The sequence below is a fragment of the Schistocerca serialis genome, chromosome 8, assembly GCF_023864345.2.
Source record: "Schistocerca serialis cubense isolate TAMUIC-IGC-003099 chromosome 8, iqSchSeri2.2, whole genome shotgun sequence".
NCBI lineage: Eukaryota > Metazoa > Arthropoda > Insecta > Orthoptera > Acrididae > Schistocerca > Schistocerca serialis.
Genome location: NC_064645.1, coordinates 416,424,782 through 416,450,482, shown reverse-complemented (window position 1 = coordinate 416,450,482; position 25,701 = coordinate 416,424,782). Strand labels below are relative to the sequence as shown.

At 44.9% G+C, this 25,701-nt stretch overlaps 1 protein-coding gene across 1 annotated transcript in view; it reads left to right on the top strand.

Annotated features, from left to right (window-relative positions):
- LOC126417043 (KH domain-containing, RNA-binding, signal transduction-associated protein 3-like) overlaps nt 1–25,701 on the top strand; it is a 529,689-nt gene that overhangs the window by 462,951 nt on the left and 41,037 nt on the right. Inside the window, exons 4-5 of the mRNA XM_050084934.1 lie at nt 420–812; nt 19,944–20,302. Of these exons, the coding sequence (XP_049940891.1) occupies nt 420–812; nt 19,944–20,302 (752 nt within the window). The remainder of the gene's footprint in view (nt 1–419; nt 813–19,943; nt 20,303–25,701) is intronic.

The window sequence follows — 25,701 nt, the reverse complement described above, 5'->3', positions numbered from 1 at the left end:
TGCTTGCAGACTCAATGAAGACGTTAATCATGCTTGTTTCAAGCTAGAATGTTAAGTCTTTGTTGAACTCGTACTTTATGCAGGGTCTTTAATAGGCCTCTGTAGAATTTATTTATTTTCACTATTACAGTTTTTGCCTGCAGGGGGCTACATGTTGTCGTACCAGAGCCATCTATGACATAAATCGCAACAAACCACTGTTCTTGTACATTGTTTGCATTAAAACTGAGCCTACAGTACACCACCAGGTCGTAATTGCGATAATCAATATAAATAATTTCTACAGTCAGTGGCGACTACCATGTCCTTTTAAAAGTTTTAAGTGACTGTAAAGCCAACCACGATAAGTTAATATTTCTGCCGGGTGTTCCTCCATTTAGCCAACTTTTCGATCATTTATTTGTTTCGTGTTTCCACAGGAAGAGGAGCTTCGCGCGTCGAAGGACCCAAAGTATGCTCACCTGAGCGATGACCTGCACGTGGAGATAGCGGCGTTCGCGCCCCCCGCCGAGGCGCACGCCCGCATAGCGTACGCTCTGGCAGAGCTGCGCAAGTACCTCATCCCCGACTCGAACGACGAGATCCGGCAGGAGCAGATGCGCGAGATGGAGCTCATCCAGACCGTGTCCGGCGAGCCGGGCGTGCGCGTCCAAGACGCCGCCGCCGCCGCAGCCGCCGCCGCCGCAGGACGGAAGGTACTGTTGCCTAGTCAACCCCTGCTGGGCGGCAGCCCGTACCAAGCGAAACAGGGTTTAGCCGCGCAGGACGCTGCCGCAGCCGCCGCCGCCGCCGCTGGACGCAACCATAACCCTGTAAGAAATTCTTTAAATTTGACATCATTTATGTGTAGTCAGTAATTTTATTTGAAGTGGTGGGAGTGCACTATTTCATTGCTGCAATGTGACTGCAACACACAGCAATATTGCCGTATAGCCCGGCATTATTGGTGATGCAGCCAGCTGTTCCAGGGGCGGGGTGGCTATTATAAACAGAGGGTGTTCAGAGTGCTGCAGTGCGGGATGTATACATCGCAGGACGCTGAAACGTCGTTGGTATGTTGATCAATCGGTGCACTCGCGGAGTAGGCTTAACAAAATAGTTGTTCCACTTTCTACCACCAAGCGAAAATCAGGCGGTGTAATTAGCCATAAAGCGAAATCTTTCCTGTTTTGATGTCAATGTGCTGTTTGTTGCTGGCGACACGTGTCGATTTCTTATATGAAGAGACTATTGGTATAAAGGGTTAACAAGGTTGAAGTTTTCCGTACGAAACGAAATGGCTGTTGAGAAGACAAGTGAACTAGGTGCTGTAGCACAGAGAGGGAGGCGGCCCGTTCTCGTGGCAGTTGTTGCTGTAGCTATAGCCGACCTGTAGCCAGTGCTCCTAGAATAGCTCGCTATAATCATAGGGTCGAGCCGTGCACATCTGCTTTCGTGCCTCGCAACTAATTTGCTGCAAATAATAACCTGCAGCTGTGATCCTGTAGTCAAATAGTCTGTGCTTTGACTAGAATTCCGTTTCGCTTGTAGTAGGCCTAATAGGCATTTTGATATCGGCACCTCGTGAGTTGTGTTCTGTCGTGTTGTAAAAATAACATTTGTGCCAAAACAGTCACGTTTATTTGGTGTGTTACAATTGCTGCAATATTAGGCAAGCGTATTTCGTTTTATCTAGCGGATCTGTTACCTGGCGCTCTCCGGCAATTGCTGAAACGAACCTATTTCTAACAGGTTGTGGGAAAATATTGCGATGGTTGTTTGAAAAGCGTTACTTTCAAAGTAAATTTCCTTTTACGCAAGATGTACTACGTGCGAGAATGTAAGATGAATTTCTTAAATTACAGTGCGTTTGACTTTCATTTACAAATCAACTCTCTGAGGACGACTATTTAAAAGAATTCCCAGCCCAGAACGTCAGACGCTCATAGTAGCGTCGAAACCTGGTCAATTTTGACTTAATATTTGTGGCCGAGGGCTCATTTGTTCTAATATACATTAGACATTCATGTCGTCGTCAAAAATTTTACTGTCACATTGATGTGATGTGTCTTAAAGTGTAACACACGCAAAAAAGATCAACATTATATGTGAAAGCTTAGCTTCTCTTGCAGCTTATTAATCTTAGAGACCAATATTATATGTGAAGGCTTTTCTTTTCTTGTAGCAAGGCTATGCGTATTAATTTAAACCATTAATTTTTCCGTATTTGTATGTTCGCGCTACATAACAGTGATGCTGCTATTGGCTGACTACATGTCCTATGCTCTGAATGCCCACTGTTGTCCGCTGGCGAGATCATGTGACATGAGCTATGACTGGCTTACAAAAGCGCATCGCAGTCTTGATTTCAATGCTTCGGAAAGTAACATGCGGTGTTTGGTGGAATCTGAATTTATACTTTCGTAATTACGAAAATAGGTAGTGTACATGTTGCTGTGCATCAAACGTCTCTCCAAAAAGTGTTTTTTTCCCCTGGGTTTCGTTTTCTAAAGTGCCAGGAAATTCTATGCTGGTGTATAAAACTGTAATCAACGGACTGATAAGTTTTACAGTTACGAGGAAAAGTATACTGTCACTTAACACGGAAAAAGTGTATTTTCACCCGGGAGAAAGTGTATTATTAATGGGGAAATCCGGAAAAAATAGTGGAATTTATTTTCGTTGTCGGCATATACACCCCGAAACAATAATTCCATCTTGACAGAAATGTCTTTTCCTTCTCTGTTCAATTTTGGTGTTCGCTAACACATGAATTTGACCACTTGTAAGTTAACACACTTCTTTGATAGCACTTGCTATCGACACTTTAATAAAGCTACTGGCAAAATAGTAAACTGTTCATTAAATAAATGCACAACTATGACAAAATATGAGGTATCGATGCTGTGTTCATTTGCTATGTAAATGTTGAGAATACGATGTTTTGACAAACACTTCCATAATAAAAAGATACGGTGTAATTAATCAAAAATAAAATAGATACAGATACATAGCTGTCCAGGATGATAGCTGTTATCTGAGATACTGGATGTTGAAATCTCACATAGCGTTTAAAATTTGTTAATTCAGAGGTTCATTGTGAAATTGTTCATTCACTGTTCAATATTAATTTCTATAGTTCTAAAGGTACTGAAATTATTCTTGTGTCGCTGGATGCGCCTCATTTTTCTGGGATTGCTCATGTATTTAGATTTGCGTTAGTATTTGACTGTAAATTGTTATAAACTCTCAAAGAGCCATAATGTAGCTGTCTTTAAGATTGGCACTGCTATTTCTTTGAGCATTGTCTCTTGCCAAAATTTTCAATACTGGGATTAACCCACATCTGGTCCTTTTCTGACACACCTGGCTTGCAAGTAATGGCCGTGGTGGCCTGCCCAGTCTGTGGCGAGGCACTCTCCACTCTGAGGCCACACGTCTTCACAGACACATTCACCTTACTCACCTTACCTTGTACAAATTCTAGGTGTACGACTGGCTCATCTACATACATGTAAAATTACAAAGTGTTATGAGATACGACTTGGGCTGATGAACACAGTGTTCATATGGCGCAGTACGTACAAAGAAGACCTTGAGATACAGCTTCGACAAAATTTACAGAAATATACCAAGGATTACAAACAATGTGGGAGCTTACTTTGGAAAGTTAATGAAAGGATGAACAAAATGAGATCGTGTTCCACAAATGGAGGAAGTCTGCTAACCAACTCAGTTCTTGAAGAAAAAAAATAATTTGGCTGTCAGATATTAATTCCACACTACAGATCAATGTACTGATTGGTCTCATCCAATTGACGGGATGTTAGTCTCTAATCTTTCTTCCTTCTGATTGATTGGAAAATGCAGGACATTTTACTGTGGTTAAGAAACCCGACAGAAGAGTAGAATAGAAATTTGGAATATGTTTTATGTAACATTGACTAGCTGAATGGATGTACAGATTTACTGCAGGTTATCGAATAACAGGCATTCACGCTACAATAGACTACACAAAGCCATTGACTTTCAAGTTCAGACAACTCAATACACTCTAAAATTACGTCTCATATTACACCTACTGCGAATCAGGAGGCTAGAATAGGCCCGAGGTATTCCTGCCTGTTGTAAGAGGCGACTGAAAGGAGCCTCGCACGTTTCGGCCTTTATGTGATGGTCCCCTGTAGGGTTGGACCTCAATTTTTCAAAATTTTCCCGAAGAGCCAGCCAATTGGGGAAGGGCGCCCTACATGGTACATTGTGTCAATCATTAGCTGAGACCTCTCACGTCCTTTGTCGGACGTGGATCTGGTCTTCCGCTCATTCTCCAGTTATTGGGCGAGGCCACCCTCCTGGGTACGTTTTCTTCCACCCTCTGTGCAGTATCACTTTCTGCGCTGTCGACGATAATGGAATTCTTAGTTCGTTTGCTTCTGATATCCACCATAGTAGCCAGTCCGTTTTGGTGGGGCCGCCATGTACCCTGTTGGTTGTAGCCCCATGACCACACAGGGATCGCTATGCTGGTGCCTGCGCCGTAAGCTACCTACGTATGCCAAGGAGTAGATGCCCATCACCCTGGGGCATTGGGACTCCCAGCAATGGCTATTCTGCCAGGTATCCTTTGCTGCGGCTGGCTGGCGCCCATGGGGAGGACCCCTGATCGGAGTGGGTGGCATCAGGGTGGATGACACGCCATGGAGCTTAGTACATCTCCTGCTGATGGTCAAACACTAGCAGTCTATTAGCGGTCAAGGTCTAACTTCAATGCTGAGAAATACGACCCCAAATCGCCCCCTCCCCCCGCCCCAGCCACACCATGGGAGGAACGCCAGGCTAAGGATGGCAGCAAAGCTTATTCACCCCAGTACGTCGTGTGTACGAAAGTTGATGGGAATCTTTCTTGTCAGTGAAACCTCAGTTTTTTCTGGAGCATTTAGAGGACAAGTTTGGGTAGGAGGAGGGCTTGTCCAAAATGCGGTCAGGATCGGTCTTGATCAAAACAGCATCGTTTGCCCAGTCATGGGACACTACTGCCTATGACAAGCTGGGGGATGTTTCTATTTCCATCACGCCCCGTAAGAGCTTAAATATGATCCAGTGTATTATATTTCACAGGGACCTTCTGTTGCAGTCTGACGATGAGCTGCACGCCAATTTAGAGTGGCGAGTTGTCCGTTTCGCCCGACGCGTCCTGAGGGATAATGAGGTTGCCACCGGTGCCTTCATCTTTGCCTTGGAGGGTGACGCATTACCCGAGAAGGACAAGGTGATGGTCTACCACTGTAACCTAAAGCCATATATCGCTCCCCCGATGCAGTGCTGTAAGTGCTGGAAGTTCGGCCATACGTCTTCTCGCTGCACTTACAGCATCACCTGTCGGCATTGTAGACGTCCTTCACATTCCAGTACTCCCTGTGCCCCACCTCCCATCTGTGTCTATTGCGGAGAGCACCATTAGCCTTGCTCGCCAAACTGCAGGATTCTCCAGAAAGAAGGAAAAATAATAGAATACAAGGCCCTGGATCGACTGACATACACTGAAAGTAAGAGAAAATGTGAGACGCTACATCCTGTGCACATGAACTCAACCTATGTGCCACTACGACAACTGTTCCCCCATTTCCCCTTCCGCTGCGTACTGTTGGCTCTCAGACTCGTGAGACCCCACCTACCCCCTTATGGTGGGGGACACTTCCCTCCTTGTTGGTCCTGCACAACCTACTTCAGGAGCAACACCCCCCCCCCCCCCCCAACCATCGGGGACGTAAGTCCCTACTTCCCAGCCAGAGAAGCGTAAATCTTCTTCAGCTCCTCTTTCCAGGAAGGGATCCCGTGGGTGACTCCCTTCCCAGTTTCCTACCAGTGGCAAAGCTCACACCCCCCACTGGCTGAAGCAACGAAAGGTAGTTGGCCATAGTACTTTACGGTCCTTCTCAATCGCTGAGACTGAATCAGTGAAGGCGAGAGAAACCTAAGGTGCAGCGAGAGAAACCTAAAAAGACCCCCAAGAAACAAGTCAGTGCAGTGGCACTCACACCACTACTACCTACAAGCTCTGTGACTGAGGATGAGGTGGAGATTCTGCGGCCACTGAGGACATAGATATCGCTGGACCCTCAGACACAATGGATGTCTATCGCACAGGTACTCCTCCGGTAGCAGCAGGTGACCCTGGGGCGTAACTGCCTCATTGAGTGTGTAATGCCTTCCCAGTCTCACGATCACGTAATCCTCCAGTAAAATTGCGGCGGTGTTTTCCACCACCAGGCTGAGGTACGGCAACTGTTATCAACTGTTAAGCTTAACAGCTGCTATCTGCAGCCGGCTGGTGTGGCCGAGTGGTTCTAGGCGCTTCAGTCTAGAACCGCACGACCGCTACGGTCGCAGGTTCGAATCCTGTCTCGGCCATGGATGTGCGAGATTTCCTTAGGTTAGTTAGGTTTAAGTAGTTCTAAGTTCTAGGAGACTGATGACCTCAGATGTTAAGTCCCATAGTGCTCAGAGCCATTTGCTTTGTGCATTGCCCTCCAGGAAACCTGGTTCTTGGCATTGTGGACCCCTGCCCTTTGTGGCTATAAGAGATATTACAGGAACTGTAGCAACTGTAGTAGAGCGTCAGTTGGAGTTTGCGTCTATGTCGTGATCTCGGTATGTAGCGAACCTGTGGCTGTTCAAACCCCTGTTGAAGCTGTGGCTGTGAGGATAAGGACGACGCAGGAAATAACTGTCTGCAATGTATACCTTTCCTACTTTTAGGAGATTTTATTGCGCATAACCCCTTGGGTGGTGGCTCCATTCTTACTGGCCGAGGTAGAGTGGTCGAAAATTTACTGTCACAACTCGACCTCTGCCTCTTAAATATTGGGGCCACCACACATTTCAGTATGGCACATATTCGGCTATTGATCTCTCAGTTTGCAGTCCTTTCCTTCTCCCATCTGTCCACTGGGGAGCATATGACAACTTGTGTGGTAGTGACCACTTCCCCATCTTCCTGCCACTCCCCTGGTGTCAAGCTCACGGACGCCTACCCAGATGGGTCTTAAAGAAGTCAAACTGGGAAGCCTTCACATCTACATCTCCCCCACATGGTGCCATGGATCATGTCGTTGAGCAGATCACTGCAATGGTCGCTTCTGCGGTGGAAAACGTGAATCCTCGTTCTTTAGGTTGCACCGGCGAAATACAGTCCCTTGTTGGTCCCTGAAAGTCGCTGAGGCAATTAAAGAGCGTCGGCCAGGTCTACAGCGACATAGTGCACCTAATAGCCTTTATGCAGCTCCGTGCCCGCGTTCGCCAGCTTATAAAATGACGGAAACAGCAGTGTTGGGAGAGGTACATGTCGACCATTGTGTGTCATACGTCACCTTCCCAAGTCTGGACGAAGATCAGACGTCTTTTTGGGTACCAGACTCCACAGGTGTCCCTGGCATTAACATCAATGGTGTGTTATCTACCGACGCATACGCGTTTGCCGACCACTTTGCTGAGCACTATGCTCGACCCTCTGCATTGGAGAACTACCCCCCAGCCTTTCGCATCCTCAAACGACGGTTGGGAGGGAAAGTCCTCTCGTTCACTACACGCCACAGTGAATCCTATAACATCCCATTTACAGAGTGGGAGCTCCTCAGCGCCCTTGCACATTGCCCCGACACAGCAACTGGGCTGAATTGGATTCACAGTCAGATGATTAAATATCTCTCATCTGACTACAAGCGACATATACTCGTCATTTTCAACCGGATCTGGTGCGATGGCGTCTTTCCATCCATCAGCCTCACCAACTGTCTTTGTAAGCTGCTGGAACGTATGGTGTGTTGGCGGTTGGGTTGGGTCCTGGAGTTATGTGGCCTACTGCCTCCATGTCGGAGCGTATTCCGCCAGGGTCGCTCTACCACTGATAATCTTGTATCCCTCGAGTCTGCCATCCAAACAGCCATTTCGAGATGCCACCATCTGGTCGTTGACATAAAGCATATGACGCGGCCTGGAGACATAATATGCTTGCCACATTGTATGAGTAGGGTCTCCATGGCCCGCTCCTGATTTTTATCCAACCCTTGCTGTCGCTCCATACTTTCGGTGGCCATTTTGGTGCCTCCCATAGTTCCCCCGTATTCTGGAGAATGGCATTCTGCAGGGCTCTGTGTTGACTGTCTCTCCATTTTTAGGGGCTATTAACAGTCTAACAGCAGCTGTAGGGCCATCGGTCTCACCTTCGCTGTATGCGGATCGCTTCTGCATTTGGTACTGCTCCTCCAGTACTGGTGTTGCTGAGCGGCGCCTACATGAACTCTAGCCAACGGCTTCCAGTTTTCAGCCGCGAGGTCGTGTGTCTCACATTTCTTTCGGTGTCGCACCATTCATCCAGAACCAGAACTTTACCTTAATGTCGATCCACTCACTGTGGTGGAGACATATCGATTCTTAGGACTGGTTTCGACACCCAATTTACTTGGCTACCTCACTTCTGTCAGCTTAAGCGGAAGTTTTGGCAGCACCTCAATGCCCTCCGTTGTCTGAGCAACAGTAGTTAGGGTGCAAATCGCTCTGTGCTGCTGCAGCTCTACAGGGCCCTTGTTGAATCCCACCTTGACTATGGGAGTCTGGTTTGTGGCTCGGCGGTGCCCCCAGCGTTGCGTTTACTCGACCCATTTCATCACTGTGGCTTTCGCCTAGTGACGTGAGCTTTTAAAACGAGTCCGGTGACCAGTGTCCTGGTGGAGGCCAGAGTCCCTCCATTGAAGGTTAGGCTTGCACGACTGCTCGATAGTTAGGTTGCACATGTTTGTAGTTCTCCTGCGCATATGAATTACCGTCTCCTTTTCCCAACCATGGCGGTTCATCTCCCGAATCGGCGGCGCAGGTCAGGGTTTAAGGTTGCGGTTCACGTGCGTTCTGTCCTATCTGAGCTGGAGTCCTTCCTGATCCTACCTCTCCTCGAGGTCCATTCACGTGCACCTCAATGGCTCGATGGTCACGTAGGCTTTGCATATGTTCGTGGAGGACTTATTGTACAGCAGTCCTTGCCTGATGGCTGCAGTGTTTTCACTGAAGAGTTGGCGGCCATATCTCGTGCTCTTGAGCACATCCACTCAGGCCCTGGTGAGTCAGTTCTCCTATGTACTGACTCCTTGAGGAGCCTACAAGCTATTGACCAGTGCTACACTCACCATCCTGTGGCAGCGTCCGTTCATGATCCCATTTATGCCCTGAAGTGGTCCCGTCATTCAGTGGTGTTTGTGTGGACCCCAGGACACGTCGGAATCCCAGGCAACTAACTTGCTGACAGGCTGGCAAAAAAGGTTACGCAGATACCGCCACTGGAGATGAGCATCTCCGAGACTGACCTGCGTTCTCTCTTACACCGCAGGGTTTTTCGGCTTTGAGAGACGGAATGGCGTAACAGTAAGCACAACAAACTGCGTGTTATTGAGGAGACTATGAATGTGTGGAAGTCTTCCATACGGTCCTCTGACAAATTATCAGTTGTCCTCTGCCAACTCTGCATTGGCCTTATGTAGCTAATGCATGGTTACCTTCTCAGTCGCGAGGACACACCTCGGTGTCACTGTGGCTCACAAATGACAGTCGTGCCCCTCTTGCTGGACTGCCCACTTTCAGCCGTTCTACGGTGAACTCTTAATTTTCTCAGCACCGTACCTTCGGTGTTTGGTGACTGTGCCTCAACAGCAGCTTTAGTTTTTCATTTTATTCGTGGGGATGGGTTTTATCATTTGAGCTAAGTTTTAGCGCATGTCCTTTGTCCCTCTGTGTCCTCCACCGTAGTGCTTTATTCGTGGAGGTTTTAATGTGTTGCAGAGTGGCTGGCTCCTCCTGTTTATTCTCATGGCCAGCCAGCCATGGTAAACTGCTCTCTTGTTTTGATCCCTTCTACATGTTTCTTGCAATCTCTCTGTGGTTATCGTGTCCAGTTTTATCCATTTTAGTGTTTGTTGCCCTTGTGTCATTCTTGTGGGGGTCTCCTTTCTTCCAGTTGTGGTTTGTATGTCTCGATTATCTTACTCCCACCCTTGTGGAATTATTTTAATCGGAATGAGGGACCGATGACCTAGCAGTGTGGTCACCAGCCCTTCCCCCCGCCCCCCCCTCTTTTAAACCAACTAACCAATCATAATTACAATTCGTAAATTTATTCGGTACATTGAGAATGTTTATTCGGTACATTGAGAATGAAATCACTACACTACCAATCTAGGAAGCTGTCTGTTTGTTCTACCCTACACATGAAGTATAGTGCACTCTTACATAGTATATTCTTATTTAGAAATCTCAGGATTGATGTTAAATCTTTTCTCAAGAGTGTTCATATAATAACTAGTGTGATTAAAACTGACAACCAAAGAATGGAAATAAAATTATTAAAATTCACCCACTGAGTAACTCGAATACTTTCTTCTGTGAACTGGGCACAGACCAGTCTGTACTTAACAACCACCAGCAGAACAGTAAGAGCCCTCTCCACACAAAAGCATTAACCATTTCCGCCCACCTGTCGTGTGGAAAGCTACCAAAAATGCGATTGTCGTTACCTGCAACTTACGTGTTTTACTCACTGTTGCACTGCCTCTGATGGCCCTACGTGACATTTTGACTTTCTGTTTCCACTATGGCTATTGGAAAAACTGCAGCCCCAGAGAAAAGCTGCTGCCGCAGATACAAAGCTACTGGCTACTTTCACGAAAAACCACATTTATTCATTGCGCGCGCGCGCCCACACACACACACACACACACACACACACACACACACAGAGAGAGAGAGAGAGAGAGAGAGAGAGAGAGAGAGAGAGAGAGAGAGAGGTGTGCGTGTGTGTGTGTGTAATGTGAAACGTTTGTCTGTGAAGGTTACCGTGTACTTGTTACCTTCCAGTGTCTGGTTAAATGGACCCAAAATGTCCATCTTCACCATTTCAAATGGCTTAGATGTCTACGTTAACTTTTGAAGTCATGTTTGTTGATGGCTGATGAATTGCACACAATTTATTGCGCATTGGTCAATGTCCCGTCTTCGCATCCTCCACCGAAAATTTTTCAGCTAGTCTACAATTTGTTCACCCTGCATGTCTTGCTAACATATGATGGTGAACCTCTTGTAATTCTTCTTCCCTCATTGCTGAGGTCCCATGATATGTGGCCTGAACCTTGTCAGCTACACAGTACTTCATTTTGCATAATGAACTGTGGTTTCATTTTAGAATGGGTGGCAGTTTGCATGAGTGCTCTGCACCTTCTGCCATTCTGCAAGGCTTTGGCTATGCTTTTTTTATGACCCCCCAGTTTGGCTGCTCAAACCATCTGAAATGCCATGCTTTCTACCAGATTTGTGCACTACCTCATAATCAGTTTCGCTAAATTTTAATGCCCATCAGGTCAATGTGATTGAAGGATCTTTCGGTCGTAATAGCCACTTTAATGCCATGTGGACGGTTACAACTTCAAATTTCCTGCCTTACAGATAACAACGAAAGTAAGTGATACTTTAGATCAAGCTCAAAACCTCCTTTTATGTAGTTGAGTAATTCTGTTTGGTTTTATGCCTCGATTCATGTGCTGTTGGGTGCTCTTTACTACCGACTTTGTAACTCGGAACGCATCTCACTGCATGATTGCCCTCATCACAAGAGGATAAACTTTTTTATTTTTTTTTATTTTTTGCAATTCAGAAGTACTAACACATGTCTAGTTGTTAGTGCATTTTTGAATCCCTCAAGTGGGGGACTGACAGTCAGCCGTCCACTGAAATTTCCCACCCTTCTTCAGCAAGTGCGTTACCGGTCCAGTAATGTCAGCAAATTCTTTGACTTATTTTGTGTAATAATTCCGTAATCCCAAAAAATGATTGCAGTTGTTTCCCTGCTTGTGGTGGCGAGAAGTCAGACTGTACAGATCACTTTCTTGTCATCCTTGATGCCATTGTGGCTAATTACATGGCCTAATAGCTCATTCCTGCCACTGCAAAGTAACGATTTCAGTGCTAACTGGGAAGGCAATGTCGAAAAGGCATGTGCCCATATTGGTAACGCCGACATAGGATGGTAATTGCAGTCTTCGGCTGGTCCTCTTGCACTACTTCCTTATGGTATTAACCACATTGTAGATCCATCGGTGAAAAACGCTTGCCCTGACCCAGGCTGTCCAATGTTTCCATGATGTTCTATGTAGGATACGCATGCATGATAGTTCCGACGTTGAGGTAACGATTTTGGCAGTAAGACCTGTATTTCCATGTTCCTTCTGATGATATTTTGGGCTTAATGACAATGGGGGCTTCACATATACTACAACTCCCTTTAAAAATGCCATCATTCGGCAGTTGATTGATGAGTGTCGCTGGTGATTCTTGAACTGTATAACAAGCTTGTGTTGCAAAAAGAGAGAGCCAGAGTTGCAACTCTAGCTGTCTCTTTTTGCATCACAATCTGAAAACGAGTTTCTGTGTGACATTACTCACACGCTAGAGTTACGCATATATCAGTAGCATTTCTATGGCCACCCTATCACTCTCCTTCAAGTGCTGTACTTGCAGTTGCAGTTGCAGTGCAGTGACAGTGACAGTTTGCACAGGTCTACACTTGAACTTTCTAAGGTGCTCTCATGCGGGATAACCAAATAGGTAATTAATAACCCCTCCAGTAAAACAACTTCGTCAGAGTCAAAATCATCCACAGTAACTGGTACCAAGTACTTTTCATTCACATTTTGAGTGTGTACCATGCCTGTGTAAAACATAGTGCAACATATCCAAATTGTTATTGTGTTCCAGTCGCTCTACAATACACAAAATATCATTTGGGAGGTCAGTACCTACACTGCGCCTTCTGGTATTTTATATGTGAAGTGAGCCTCAGTGACGCTACGGTCGCAGGTTCGAATCCTGCCTCGGGCATGGATGTGTGTGATGTCCTTAGATTAGTTAGGTTTAAGTAGTTCTAAGTTCTAGGGGACTGATGACCTCAGAAGTTAAGTCCCATAGTGCTCAGAGCCATTTTGAGCCTCAGTGATTTGTGTGCTTTTTTAATGGGTTCCACCTTCATCTTAGGAGAACCTTGTGTCAGCAAACACTGATCAGCCAGAACATTATGACCACCGACTTACTACCGATACAGAAGCGTACAGGCGATAACGTCATGTGGCGAGGAATGCCTGCTAGTCGGACACAAGCACAGTGCATGTTGTATCGGTGAGCATGCTTATCTGTATGTAGAATGGGGAAGGCACATAACTGAGGGCAGATTGTGATGACTCAGAGGCTCGGCACGAGCATTTCGGGAAGCTGACGACTTGTCAGGTGTTGAAGGAGTGTTGTGGTTAGCATCTTCAATAAATGGCGAAACCAAGGTGAAACGACGTCCAGAAGTCATGGGGTTGGGCAACCATCCCTCATTGCAGATATCGGACGTTGTAGGCAGGGAAGACTGGTATAAAAGGACAGGTAGCGTACTGTGGCGGAACTCTAACATCAGACTAAATGCTCGGCAGAGTACAAGTGTGTCTGAACACACAGTGCATCAAACGCTCCTTAGCCGATGACCCATCCACGTGCCAAGATTAACACCACGTCATCGACACTTACGATTGAAATAGGCACACGACCATCGGCAGTGAATGTTGGCACAGTGGCAGAGCATTGGTGGTCTGATGAATCCCGATACATTCTTCATTACGCCGAAGGGAGGGCGCGAATCCGTTGTCTTCTGGGGGGGAACAGCTCATTGACACCTGTAGTGCTGGATGGAGACATGCTGACGGCGGCTCCATTATGCTCTGGGGAGGATTCACAGGAGCATCCATCGTCCATTGGAGCTCATGCAAGGCACCATGACGGCCAAGGAGTATCGTACACTGGTTGCAGACAACATACACACCTTCATGACGGTCATGTTTCCTGACGGCGGTTGCATTTTTCAACAAGATAATGCGCCATGTCACAAGGTGAGGAGTGTGATGGATTGGTTCAAGGACACTGGCGACTGCCAATTGATGTGTTGCCGCCCCCCCCCCCCCCCAGATCGTCGGGTCTGAACGTGATTGAACCCATCTGGGATGTGATTGACCATGGAGTCTGAGCTCATCACTCCCCTCCCCAGAATTTAGGGGAACTAGGCGATGTGTATGCAGATGTGCCAGCTTTCTCCAGCGACGTACCAAGGCCTCATGCTTCCATAAGGACATGTCGCCACTGTTGCCTGTACCAGTGTTGGACACACCGACTGTTAGGTAGGGTGGTCATAATGTTCTGGCCAATCAGTGTATATTCGCAGCTGTTTCTCCCAGTAGTAACACAGCACATGTTCGACATTGTGCTGTGAAATATAAATTACTCTGTGATGCTTATTCAGTAAATCCAACACCAGGATTCCAGAATTTTTTAACACCAGGTTTGTTCAGTGCCCCTCACTGGATTGCAGCAATACTTCCAGTTGCTCTCGACAGTTCCTCGCTTACATATAACAGTTGACCCTCCATTATGTCGGCCAAACAACACTCCACCTCTGCATATGTCTTTGTGGCAGTGAACTTTTCTGGGTATGCTGTTTGATGGTTGTGGAATAGTTTTTCAGTGACCTTTACCATCCTGTTTCTCATTCCTACAATCCTGAATATGGTGCCCTACCATTTCACATTCATAGCACTGTGATTGCTTCCAAATGTGGCGCACATGTCGACGCTTGCGTTTTACCTTCGAGGAAAATGCGCGACGTGTATCTTGCACTTGGTTGCTATATCCTCTTCCGGCTACGTAGCAACCTCAATGACAGAAGCAAAATTATTTGGATTTTCCACCTGCACTCTCCTCGAAATTTTGGGTGGAAGCGTCCTCAAAAAAAAATTGGCGCACTGTGCTTTTTCCCTTGGAGGATAGTTTTGTCTACCACCTCGCACTGTGTCAATTCATAATTTTGCACATTTATTTTCCTAATCGTATCTGAGAACTTTACCACCGAATCATTCCGTTTTTGGGGTATGCCGTTGAGATGATGACTAAAGAATCTTGTACTACTCTGTTTACTGAATTCTATTTATGTTGTTCAACACCTCATGTTGCATTATGTACGTCTTTGCCTCGCCCATTAACCATAATTTAGCCATGTGCAAACATAGTTCACCCGAACAACACTCCAGACTAGCGGCTGCTTCCAAAATTATCAGTAAACACTGACGTATCCTCAGTCGTTTTACCTGATAAAGGGGTCCGTCCGCAGCTCGTGGCTTAGTGGCTAGCGTTGCAACCTATCCATCGATCACGGGGTCCCGGGTTCGATTCCCAGCCAGGTTGGGGATTTTCCCCGCCCGGGGACTGGGTGCTTGTGTTGTCCTCATCATTCCATCATCATTCGTGAAAGCGGTGGGATTGGACTGGGTAAAGATTGGAAATTTGTACGGACGCTGATAACCGCGCAGTTGGGTGCCACACAAACCAAACATAACCTCCCTGTATAGCCTCATTGCCTCCTGTCAGTGTATCCACCTGCCTTTCCAAAGTAGCATTAGTTTCCTCCTGCTTGGTTACATGTTCCACCCATCTTCTGACCGCTTTCAGAGTCGTCCTTGCTCGTGTTGGTGACCCTGGCTTTTTTTCATAATCTATCAACAAAAAAGTATAATAAGTAGTCTGTTTCCTATAGTTATCTTCTAACCGAGACACATCTGCTGGTGTCCTTAACGTTTCATGCATCGTACCTGCAGGTTTCTGTGCATATCAGGTCTCGCTACCAACGTTGTCCCGTGCCCAAGAATGGAAGAAGCCACAAAAATAGGAAGTCCACTCACAATACTTCTACCATCAAAATTAAAACCCGTAGTTGGCGATGATGCCACAGTTGGAGCATCCTCTTGATAGATGATAATCTAAGCTGCAGAAACTACTGACCCTAGAACACTGGGACTGGGAGTTGACCCTAATAGTGGTGGAGCAATCGGTTAATCGTAGGTCATGGATGTGTGTGACGTCCTTAGGTTAGTTAGGTTTAAGTAGTTCTAAGTTCTAGGGGACTGATGACCTCAGAAGTTAAGTCCCATAGTGCTCAGAGCCATTTGAACCATTTGATATTTAAGGATATGCAGGACGATTTAGACAGTATTTCCTCCTGACAGAGATAGGTTGATTACGGCACTGAATTAACATTTGGGTAGAGCGGGTTTTATACTTCCTGCCGCCCATGCAGATTGCGGTTTCCCGTGGTAGTAATAACTAGAATGCAGATGTGCGACTGAAATTAGTTAGTATGTTAAGAGTGCAATGTAACGCTAGGTTTGTAGAAATTCTGGAGAACTGGTCAGTTTCGTCGTGTGCTTCTTCAAAGGGCAGGTTAAGACAAGCACTATAGGATAGTTTTTAATAGCTATACTAATAATTTCATAGACTTAGACTGCAATGAATGATACAGTTTGTCTTTATGTTTTTAGCCAATAATACTTTTATTACGGTCGCAAAAGACTGTGGTATTCTCGTATAATCTGTATTATTTTATAATGAATTATGATTATTTGCATCCAGATTACAACTGTGTGTTTTGTTTTCGGTGACACGCAAAGCCAGTGTTGGTTGTATAGTAAGTTTCTTCACCCTCTCACTCAGACTCTTATTTAAACGTATTCTCACTTCGTCGCGCGAAATTTTCGTCGTAGCTAGATTTATGTGTGAGTCAACATATGTCCAAGTTGCTGGAATTTTTCTACTCCGTGACCTTTACTTTAAAGACGTCGTTGTGTATTCCTTGTGGCCTTGCCGAAAAAGTTCAAAGTAACAAAGACATTACTGTTCATGTTTGTCCTTGACTTCTACAGATCATACGGAATTTTTACCAGATGCATAACAGTAGCAAATATTAATATATCTATGTTGAGAACCTGGTATTAGCTTGCAAGTCATAGTGAATAACCGCTTGCTGAGTTTTATTTCGTGTGTCACTGGATGACAGAGAGCCATTGTTTTCACCTAAGGAATTATTTGTTCACATTTCTTCAAAGTCGTTTGGCAAGCGCAGTACTTGGTCACCTGCCTGCTTTTCAAATGGCTCATCCACTCCACTGCTCCTCAGACGTCACCTGCTCGGTTCTTAAAACTGCGTCGTCGTTTCAGAACAGATACTCCATTTATAACAGAATGAAAGGTGTCCTGTTTTCAGGCATTCTGCTGTCGTCGTGAGATTAAGCGTCCATGTAGACATCAAATAACGTTGTGCTTCTTAAGGTACGCTTTGTTGGAGAAAATATCGAGGCAGACTCGGGTACATCCGAGCTGTAGCAGATCATATATTCTGAATGGATTCTTTGTGATATTTTAAGGACACGACTTAAGCCTAAATATGACGTTCAGTATCTCAAGAATGGCCGCGTGAACTTGTCTCCTCATGCAAACAGCTGGCAGCCTTGAAGGGATCTCAGCTCACAGTGACACCACCGCTCTGTATGTTAAGTTTTAATTTTGGAATATGCAGTCTTTCACTGATCTTGCCTCTTGCTGCTGCAACAGACTTAGGCAAACAGCTAATTTTGAAAGCTTCGATTCCCACGCCATTTAGCGAGAAATGTCAGTTTAGTTCGGATAGCCCCACGAAAAAAATACCATAATCAACCGAATTTATGAGGTGAATATCATTAGAGGCTGTGTTCAATTCTCAGCTAGATCAGAAGATAGGTACGGACAACATGAAGGAAACAAACCTCTCCGATGACAGAGGGCGAGTTGTAAGATAATTGTGGTTGTCATCAGACATTGTACTTTTGTTGGACCTTAGTTTGCGAACTGTCGTATCCGTAACAGATGCCTTGTGTAAATATGTTAGGAATGAAATGACGGAAAGGTTGAACTGGGTTCGTCGTTTGAGGCACCACATTCAAGTCTCCTCCTCGTGCGAGTATCTTCTGCGACCGTAGTTTTTTTTTTATTTTTTTAATTTTTTTTTTTACGGTACCACAAAGTGTAAGATTGAGCAAATTACGTTTAGTCATTCGACTCCGTTAAATTGTTACTTTTAGCAAAGTTTAATTAACATTGTCAGTTGACGACAAAGAAAAGTAATAAAAACGCTACTGGTCATGTTGGCTTGCTTGTCATGGCAGTCATTCGACTCCGTTAAATTGTTACTTTTAGCAAAGTTTAATTAACATTGTCAGTTGACGACAAAGAAAAGTAATAAAAGCGCTACTGGTCATGTTGGCTTGCTTGTCATGGCGAAGTGAGACTGTGTGACGATCCGCAACACAATTTGAAATTTTCACATATAATTAGAAAAATACATCTTTGCAAAGGGATGAATAGGCGTCATTCAACCACAGTTTTTTCCCTCCGTTCCCCGCAGTTAAAATAAGATTTAGTTGGCGTTTATCTACATGCTTTTGCAGTGGCATTACTGATTTTCAGTGTGATTGTATTTTGGGTCACTTTATTTACTTCCTTGTTATGGTTGAGATGGGCTGCCGTAAGCATGTCTGAAAGTGAAACTGTATAATTTCGAAATCGATCTCGTGGATTGAATACCATTAACAAAAAACTGGATGGATCGTCCAATAATAGTATACATATATCTCTCTCAGTGTTTACTTTGTGATATATCGAAACGAATCGCCTGATGCTGAAATGCTTCTGATACTTGCGTCAGCCCCGACATGTCTTCGAAAACATTGAGGATGCTGTAGAAACTGTCTCAAGACCATCTACTCTTAGCTTAGCCTCTTAATTGCTTCCGAAGGAAGTATGTCCCCATATGCGAATAGAATTTGATTTTATAGTTCCTGGAACGGCTCCCGTGGATTTAATGCCAGACATTTTGCCTGTGCTTTGTAATTCTGTCACATCAACTTCGCTGTATGTAAAATTATAAACTGAATTAAAACCCGAATCGAATTATTATATTTTTTCTATGGTGATAGACAACTGTTTACAGCAAATATGTACATTTCTACACAGATGCACACAATTTCAAGTGTATAATGGGTTTGTAGCCCTACAAATATTTAAATGTGTGTGAAATCCTAAGGGACCAAACTGCTGAGGTCATCGGTCCCTAGACTTATACACTACTTAAACTAAAACTGAATTATGGTAAGAACAACACACACACCCATGCCCGAGGGAGGACTCGAACCTCCGGCGGGAGTGGCGGCGCAATCCGTGACATGGCGCCTCTAACCGCGCGTCCACTCCGCACGGCTTGTAGCCCTACATCCAGGTTCTGCTCTGAGGGAACATTCAAATGTTACATGATGTACAGTTTGTTGCCTTCACCGCGGTCACATTGAGGAGAGGGCTTCTATCCCCATGAGCGCACCAGTGCTCCACATCTGCCCCGGTCAGTTCTGATCAGATTCGGTATATACCATTGTCGTCAAGGTAGATGAAAACGTGCTGGTCGCTCTCGAGGAGTTTTAATTAGTTAGTGATATACTACGGAAATTTGCTCCTACCACCGGTTGTTTCAGGCATATTGAGTGGTGAAATGAATCTTCTGCAAAACGATTGAAGTCCGCCACGATAGTTTTCTAGACCGCAATTATTAGGGTTCTGTTAATGGAAATTCTGAATGAATTGGTAACTCAGATTTCTTTTTTTCGTTCACACGTTCAGCAATGACTGATCTTCTGAATGGTGGTGGATTATTGGTGAGAACTGAGAACTGGTAGCCAGCCATTGCTTTATGACGGGGCGAATATACCCTGTGATGAGACGTATTGCTTTGGTTAAGCTGTGCGTCAATTATTTTTGTGTGAACACTATTTAGCGATTGATTAAGGAGGAAAGATGTCCTTCTCAGGACTCTCAAGTTATTAAGAACGGACCCGCAATATCAATTTGCCTAGTGAACATAAGTATAGGCATAAGCAGAGCAACAGCGAATTTTTACCCAAGTAGCATTATTACAGCAAAACCGTGATTACGCACGGGTCGGGAACCGTGCATCGCAACGATGCTGAATGGAGGTTTGTTCTCAGGTGCCGCGCGGCCGAGCCCTGCCGCTGCGCAGCGCGGTGGCGGGCAGCGGGGTGCCAGCAGGCCCTCCGCCGCCCCCGCGCGGTCGCGGACTGCTGGGGCCGCCCCCGCCTCCGCCACCGGGCGCAGTGCGTGGCCCTCCCGGCGGCCTCCGCAAGCCGGCGCCACCACTGCCGCCCCCACCGCCCCCGCAGGCTCTGCTGCCGCGCCCCACGCCCACCAAGACCAAGGTCCTCAGCATACTGGACCGCGCGCGCGCTGCCATGGAGGAGACCGGGTACGGCGGCGCAGGCGACGAGGAAAGGGCTGCCGCAGGGACCTTCTACGACACCGCCGCCTACGACTCGTACGCTGCTACGGGGTGAGTAGCCGACCAGCTCTCTGTCTGCTGTCTGAATGTGCAGTATACACTCGTCGGCTTTTTACCTATTCAGGTCGGACCTAACAATTACCTAATTGTAGTGTTTTTGTTACGCCGTCTTTTGCAACTGCAATAAGTTTAGCTGTACTTCCAAGCAACGTCAGTGATCACCTAAAACCCCCTTTTACACCATCGACTTCCATATCTCAATGAACTCTTCGAGACAAGCGAGTCTACTGCACCGCTCTTAGCGTTTCATTCTATACAGAGTCTCGTCTGTCTTAAGTGGTTAGTATGTTTACACGCCAACGCTAAAATTGAGTGTGTGGTGAGAGCTGCCTGCTGTGCAGTTCGACATCTGACAGGTGAAAGTGAGGTTAAGACGGACTCTCCTTTTTACAAAAAAAAAAAAAAAAAAACAATGAAATCTCGTAACAAAATGTAGGAACAAGCAATGATAATAGAGTTTGTTAATGACGAAATCAAAATTTGTCGCGGCTATTCTTATCGAAGGTTGTGTCATAAATTGTCTACAGGCTTGATAATTCAAAGAGCAGGAATAGTGTTGTCCAGACAATTAAATGCGTATATGTACTTGCAAATCAACCAAACAGTATCTATAATTCAATTAATATCGCCTTTTTACTTTATCCTTTATATATCGTTTTCTCGCTAATTGCAAATAGCACCGAAAATTATGAGACCCGAGTTTCTCCCGGCGTATTCAGTGTTCAAATAACTTACGGGAGTCCAGCCGGTTAACGTCGTCGACAACCGGCGATATTTCGACAGGAGCACGCCCTCCAGTTTTCAAGACGAAACTGCAGCAAGAAGGGCTGTGCAAGGTAATTTAAATTCTCGGTTTTCAGAGAAACACCGGGAAGATCTCTCTCTCTCTCTCTCTCTCTCTCTCTCTCTCTCACACACACACACACACACACACACACACACACACACACACACAGCAAACACTAGCGCCATCACAAACCATAGGTGAACGACGTCAGAACTTACCGACATTTAAATCAATAATCAAGGGTGTGGTAGCATAAACTCTGCCCTTCTGTTTTGTGACAAGGGACAGAGCAGGAGTCCATGCCGAATTTAAACAAAAACGACCATCTCTATTTATAAGGTTACGTGATAATTTTATTTCAGTTGTTTTCTTAGCAACAGAGCTAGGCCAGTGCGTTGCTTGATGAGATTGGCGGCAGGAGAATTAATATAATGCACAGCTTCGGCAAACGTTGGATTGATCACGACCCCTCAGCAGAAACGATTGTGCACATTACAGTCTTAACCCACTGGTGCGAAGTTTATCAAAAATGCGCAAGCAACTATACGTTTCCTCCCCCAAGAGGTAAACAATGTGGTACCTGAGTTTCCCCCGACGTATACTGTGTTAAGTAAGTTAAAGATGGAGAGGGGACAAAGGAAGGGAAAGTGAAGGAACTGATAATGAAACTAACTTCGTCAGGTCTTTATGCGGGATCAGCGGCGACAGCTGAAGAGTTTGCCGGGGGACTGGAACCCGGGATTTCCTACTTATTTGCCACTTTCGTTAGCCACCGTGCCACACAGACACACTGTTTATCACAAATGCACGGACCATCTCGTCACACTCTCACCTACGGTCACCTATCCGCAGTTCTTCGACCGCCATATTAGATCATGGTCCTTTTAGGTTCCATAAAGGATGATCTTTGTTTCCGTAGGGCGGTTGTCTGCCGTATTCCTTGCCGTTGTGACATGTCGTATGCTGGTCAGGAATGTGGATGACACGTGTACTGGGCATAAGCGGCACACTAGCTTTCAACAGCTGTGCACATCTGCCACTGGAGAACATTATCTTGACCCCGGTCATCTGTGGAAATGGAATACAACACGGAGATTCTGGCATGCACTTCATGCTGTTTGGATAGTGTTATTAAGGAAACTGTTGAAATTAAATTAGGAAGTAACCTTATCAATAGAGATGGTGGATTTTGTTTAAATTCTGCGTGGAATCCTCCTTGTCAAAAAACAGAGCGACAGAGTTTATGGTACCTCACCCGTTGATTATTAATTTCACTGTCGGTAACTTCTGACGTCGGTCGTATTTGGTTTATGGTGGCACTGGTCTTTATTCTCTCTCTCTCTCTTTCTCTTTTTCTCTCTCTCGTCATCTGGCGGAAGTTTCATAAATTATTTGAAGCATCAAAAATTATTTTTTTGTCAAATAAGTCTGACTTTTTCGCTTTTGGAATAAATTCCATTTCTCTATTAACGTTCTTATTTGTGCTTGTCTCCGCTTTTTCTTCGTGGAAAAAATGTGTTTGCGCATTTATAGGAGTACACTAGTAGGAAAGATTCTTATTGTGACATCCCGTGCAACCTTTCCAGTGTGTCGCGAAAGCACAGCAAACAACGCAAGATAGATTAAGAGACGCAAAAGCACAAAATCCATTTGACCACCGGCAGCGATGGTTTGTTAGGAATCTACAATACTTGGGCGCGTTCAGACTTCCGTCTATGAAAAACGGGGCTGTGAACTGGTGGTTTAGTGTCCCAAACCACACGTTAACCCTCCATGGACGCTACGTTCCATCTGACGAAGCCAACCGGGACGGTCAGCAGACAAGCAGTGCACGTTCCGGCAATTTACCTGCCCATAATTGGTAAATGTATCTTCGTCACTAAATAAGATACATGATTCATCTGGAGAACCATGTCTTAATGCCTGTGTACACAAGTTAACACGATTCTCATAATCGTTTCCTTGCAGCTCTTGATGGAGAGAAATGTGATGGGGATGGAACCTATGTCAATGGAGAATGCATAGGACACGTGCCTGACTCACTCTACTTCCTCGTGCAATTGCATGGAAGTTAGTGTGCATGAACTGCAACAGCAACAAGAACATTAAGTTCTTCTCTTCTGTCGTCACTTTCTTCCTTCTGTTACAATGTCTGTGTGATACACTACCACTTTCACGTAATTCGTTGAAGAGTTTGATACATAATTGCCAAGATAGTTGACGTCTATTGGGATATCTCGCCACATACATCCTACAAGAACTAACTGTATTCCTTCTACACTCTCCATACACCATGAGCATGTCGACTTTTTCTGCGTTGGTAAATCCTATCGTCCATTCACGACCTATTGCCTGGACTGTCCACACGCTGACTGATACGCAGCTCGCCATGCACTCAAGGACCACACTAGCACACTGTTAGCAAGCATAGCAACATCATACCGAACAACTATGCAGGTTGAATGGCTCAAAGAATCGTCGGTGTGGAAACTTTACAAAATCCGATATCTCATTAACGTCGCGCTATAGAATCCTTCAACAAGCACCACAGACATACTAATTTACCCTACTTTTCAGTTGGCATTTTCCATTTGAACAAGTGTATGTTTGCACAGAAATACACTTTCTAAGTATTATTACAGTCGGTTTATGGCCAACAGTACGCACCCCAGACTACCAATCCATTCTGCGAAATGCGATCAATAAAATTTTCATATTAACAGTATCTTCCGTCGGTTCTTGGTAGAACGACATTATAATAAATGAAAAGCACCAGTTTGCTTTTGTTCTACAATATTACTTTTTATTGCTAACCGGTTTTCGGCTTACAAGGCCACCTTCAGACATTTACAATACTGAGTAAATGTCTGAAGATGGCCTTGTAAGCTGAAAACCGGTTAGCAATAAAAAGTAATATTGTAGAACAAAAGCAAACTGGTGCTTTTAATTTATAATAAAATTTTCCATTCCGCAAAATGTACGGTGCAAAGTTTAGGCTATTCACCCTGTATAAACGATTTAGGAGACAATCTGAGCAGCCCTCTTACACTGTTTGGAGATGATACTGTCGTTTACCGTTTAGTAAATTCATAAGAAGATCAAAACCAGTTGAAAAATGGTAGGGAAAGATTTGTATGGCGCGAAAAGTGGCAGTTGGCTAAAAATAATAAAGTGCGACATCCTCCACGTGAGTACTACCTGGAATCCGCCAAATTTCGGTAATACGAGAAAGCACACATATCTGAACGCTGTCAATTCAACTAAATACCGAGGGCTAACAATCACAAACAGTTATGAACGATCTTACAGACAATGATGTGGAGAAGGCGAATCGGACTGCGTATCATTGGCAGTGTACTTGGAAGACGTAACAGATCATCTAAAGAGAGTGCCTATACTACACTTGTTCGCCTTTTCCGGAGTATTGCTGCACGGTATAGAATCCTTAGCAGATGGATTGACGGAGAACAAAAAAAAAAAAAAAAAAAAATTCAAGCAGGGGAGAGTGTCACGGGCATTATTTGCGATTTGCGACAGCAGTCATTAAAACAAAGTCTTTTTTGTTGCGTCGAGATATTTTCAAGAAATTTCACCAACTTCCTTCTCCGAGAGCGAAAATATTTTGTCGACGCACACCTACAGAGGGAGAACCGTCATCTTAATAAATTGACTCTTCATTATTACTATATTGGAGCACCACTTAAATAATTTGACAATCCAGATGCTTCCTTTACCAGGATACATATTAGCTGAACAAGGAGTTCTTTGCGTAGTGGGGGAGTGGCGACTGGCCACATACGTAAAACAAACAGTATTCCATTTGAGTGCGTAGACGTATCACGGAACTGCGCTGAACAGGTGTTGGAATGTGTGCAGAGGCAGTTGAATTTAGTGAAACTAAACGTCAAATTATTTTTCTGTATGGGTCCCCTAACACTGACTTTAGAGCATTTTTGCTCAAGCTAGAGAGGGTTCTTGGTTCACTTTATAGGAGGTACCAAGCAGACTGCGTTTTTTCCAACCAGAGGGGAGATTGAATCAGTAATTAAATCACTGAAGACTAAAAAGACTCTCATGGATATGATGGAGTGGCTAGCAGAATATTAAAGCAGTGTGCTGCACATGTTAGTCCTGTACTGAGTCATGTTTGTAATTTTTCCTTTAAGAATGCTCAGTTTCCTGAACGACTAGAGTACTCAGTAGTAAAGCCGCTTTATAAAAAGAGAGAAAAGGATAATACAGACAAATTTTAGACCTATTACTATGCCATCACTGCTAAAGTTATTGAAAAGACAGTGTGTGTAAGGATAATTTTACGAGCATTTCAAATAATTTACTGTCAAATGTACAGTTCAGTTTTAGAAGTGGTTTGACAACTCAAAATGCTGTGTTCTTTTTTCTCTGTGGGGTACTGGATGGATTAAATAAAGGTTTCGAAAGCTAGGCATCTTTTTTCATTTAGCTAAAGCCTTCGATTTTGTTGATCAGAAAATATTGCTGCAGAAGTTGGACCATTACGGAACGCGGGGAATAGCTCACGACTGATTCACACCTTAGTTTAACGACGGGCAGCAGGTGGTCATTATCCACAGTGTTGAGAACG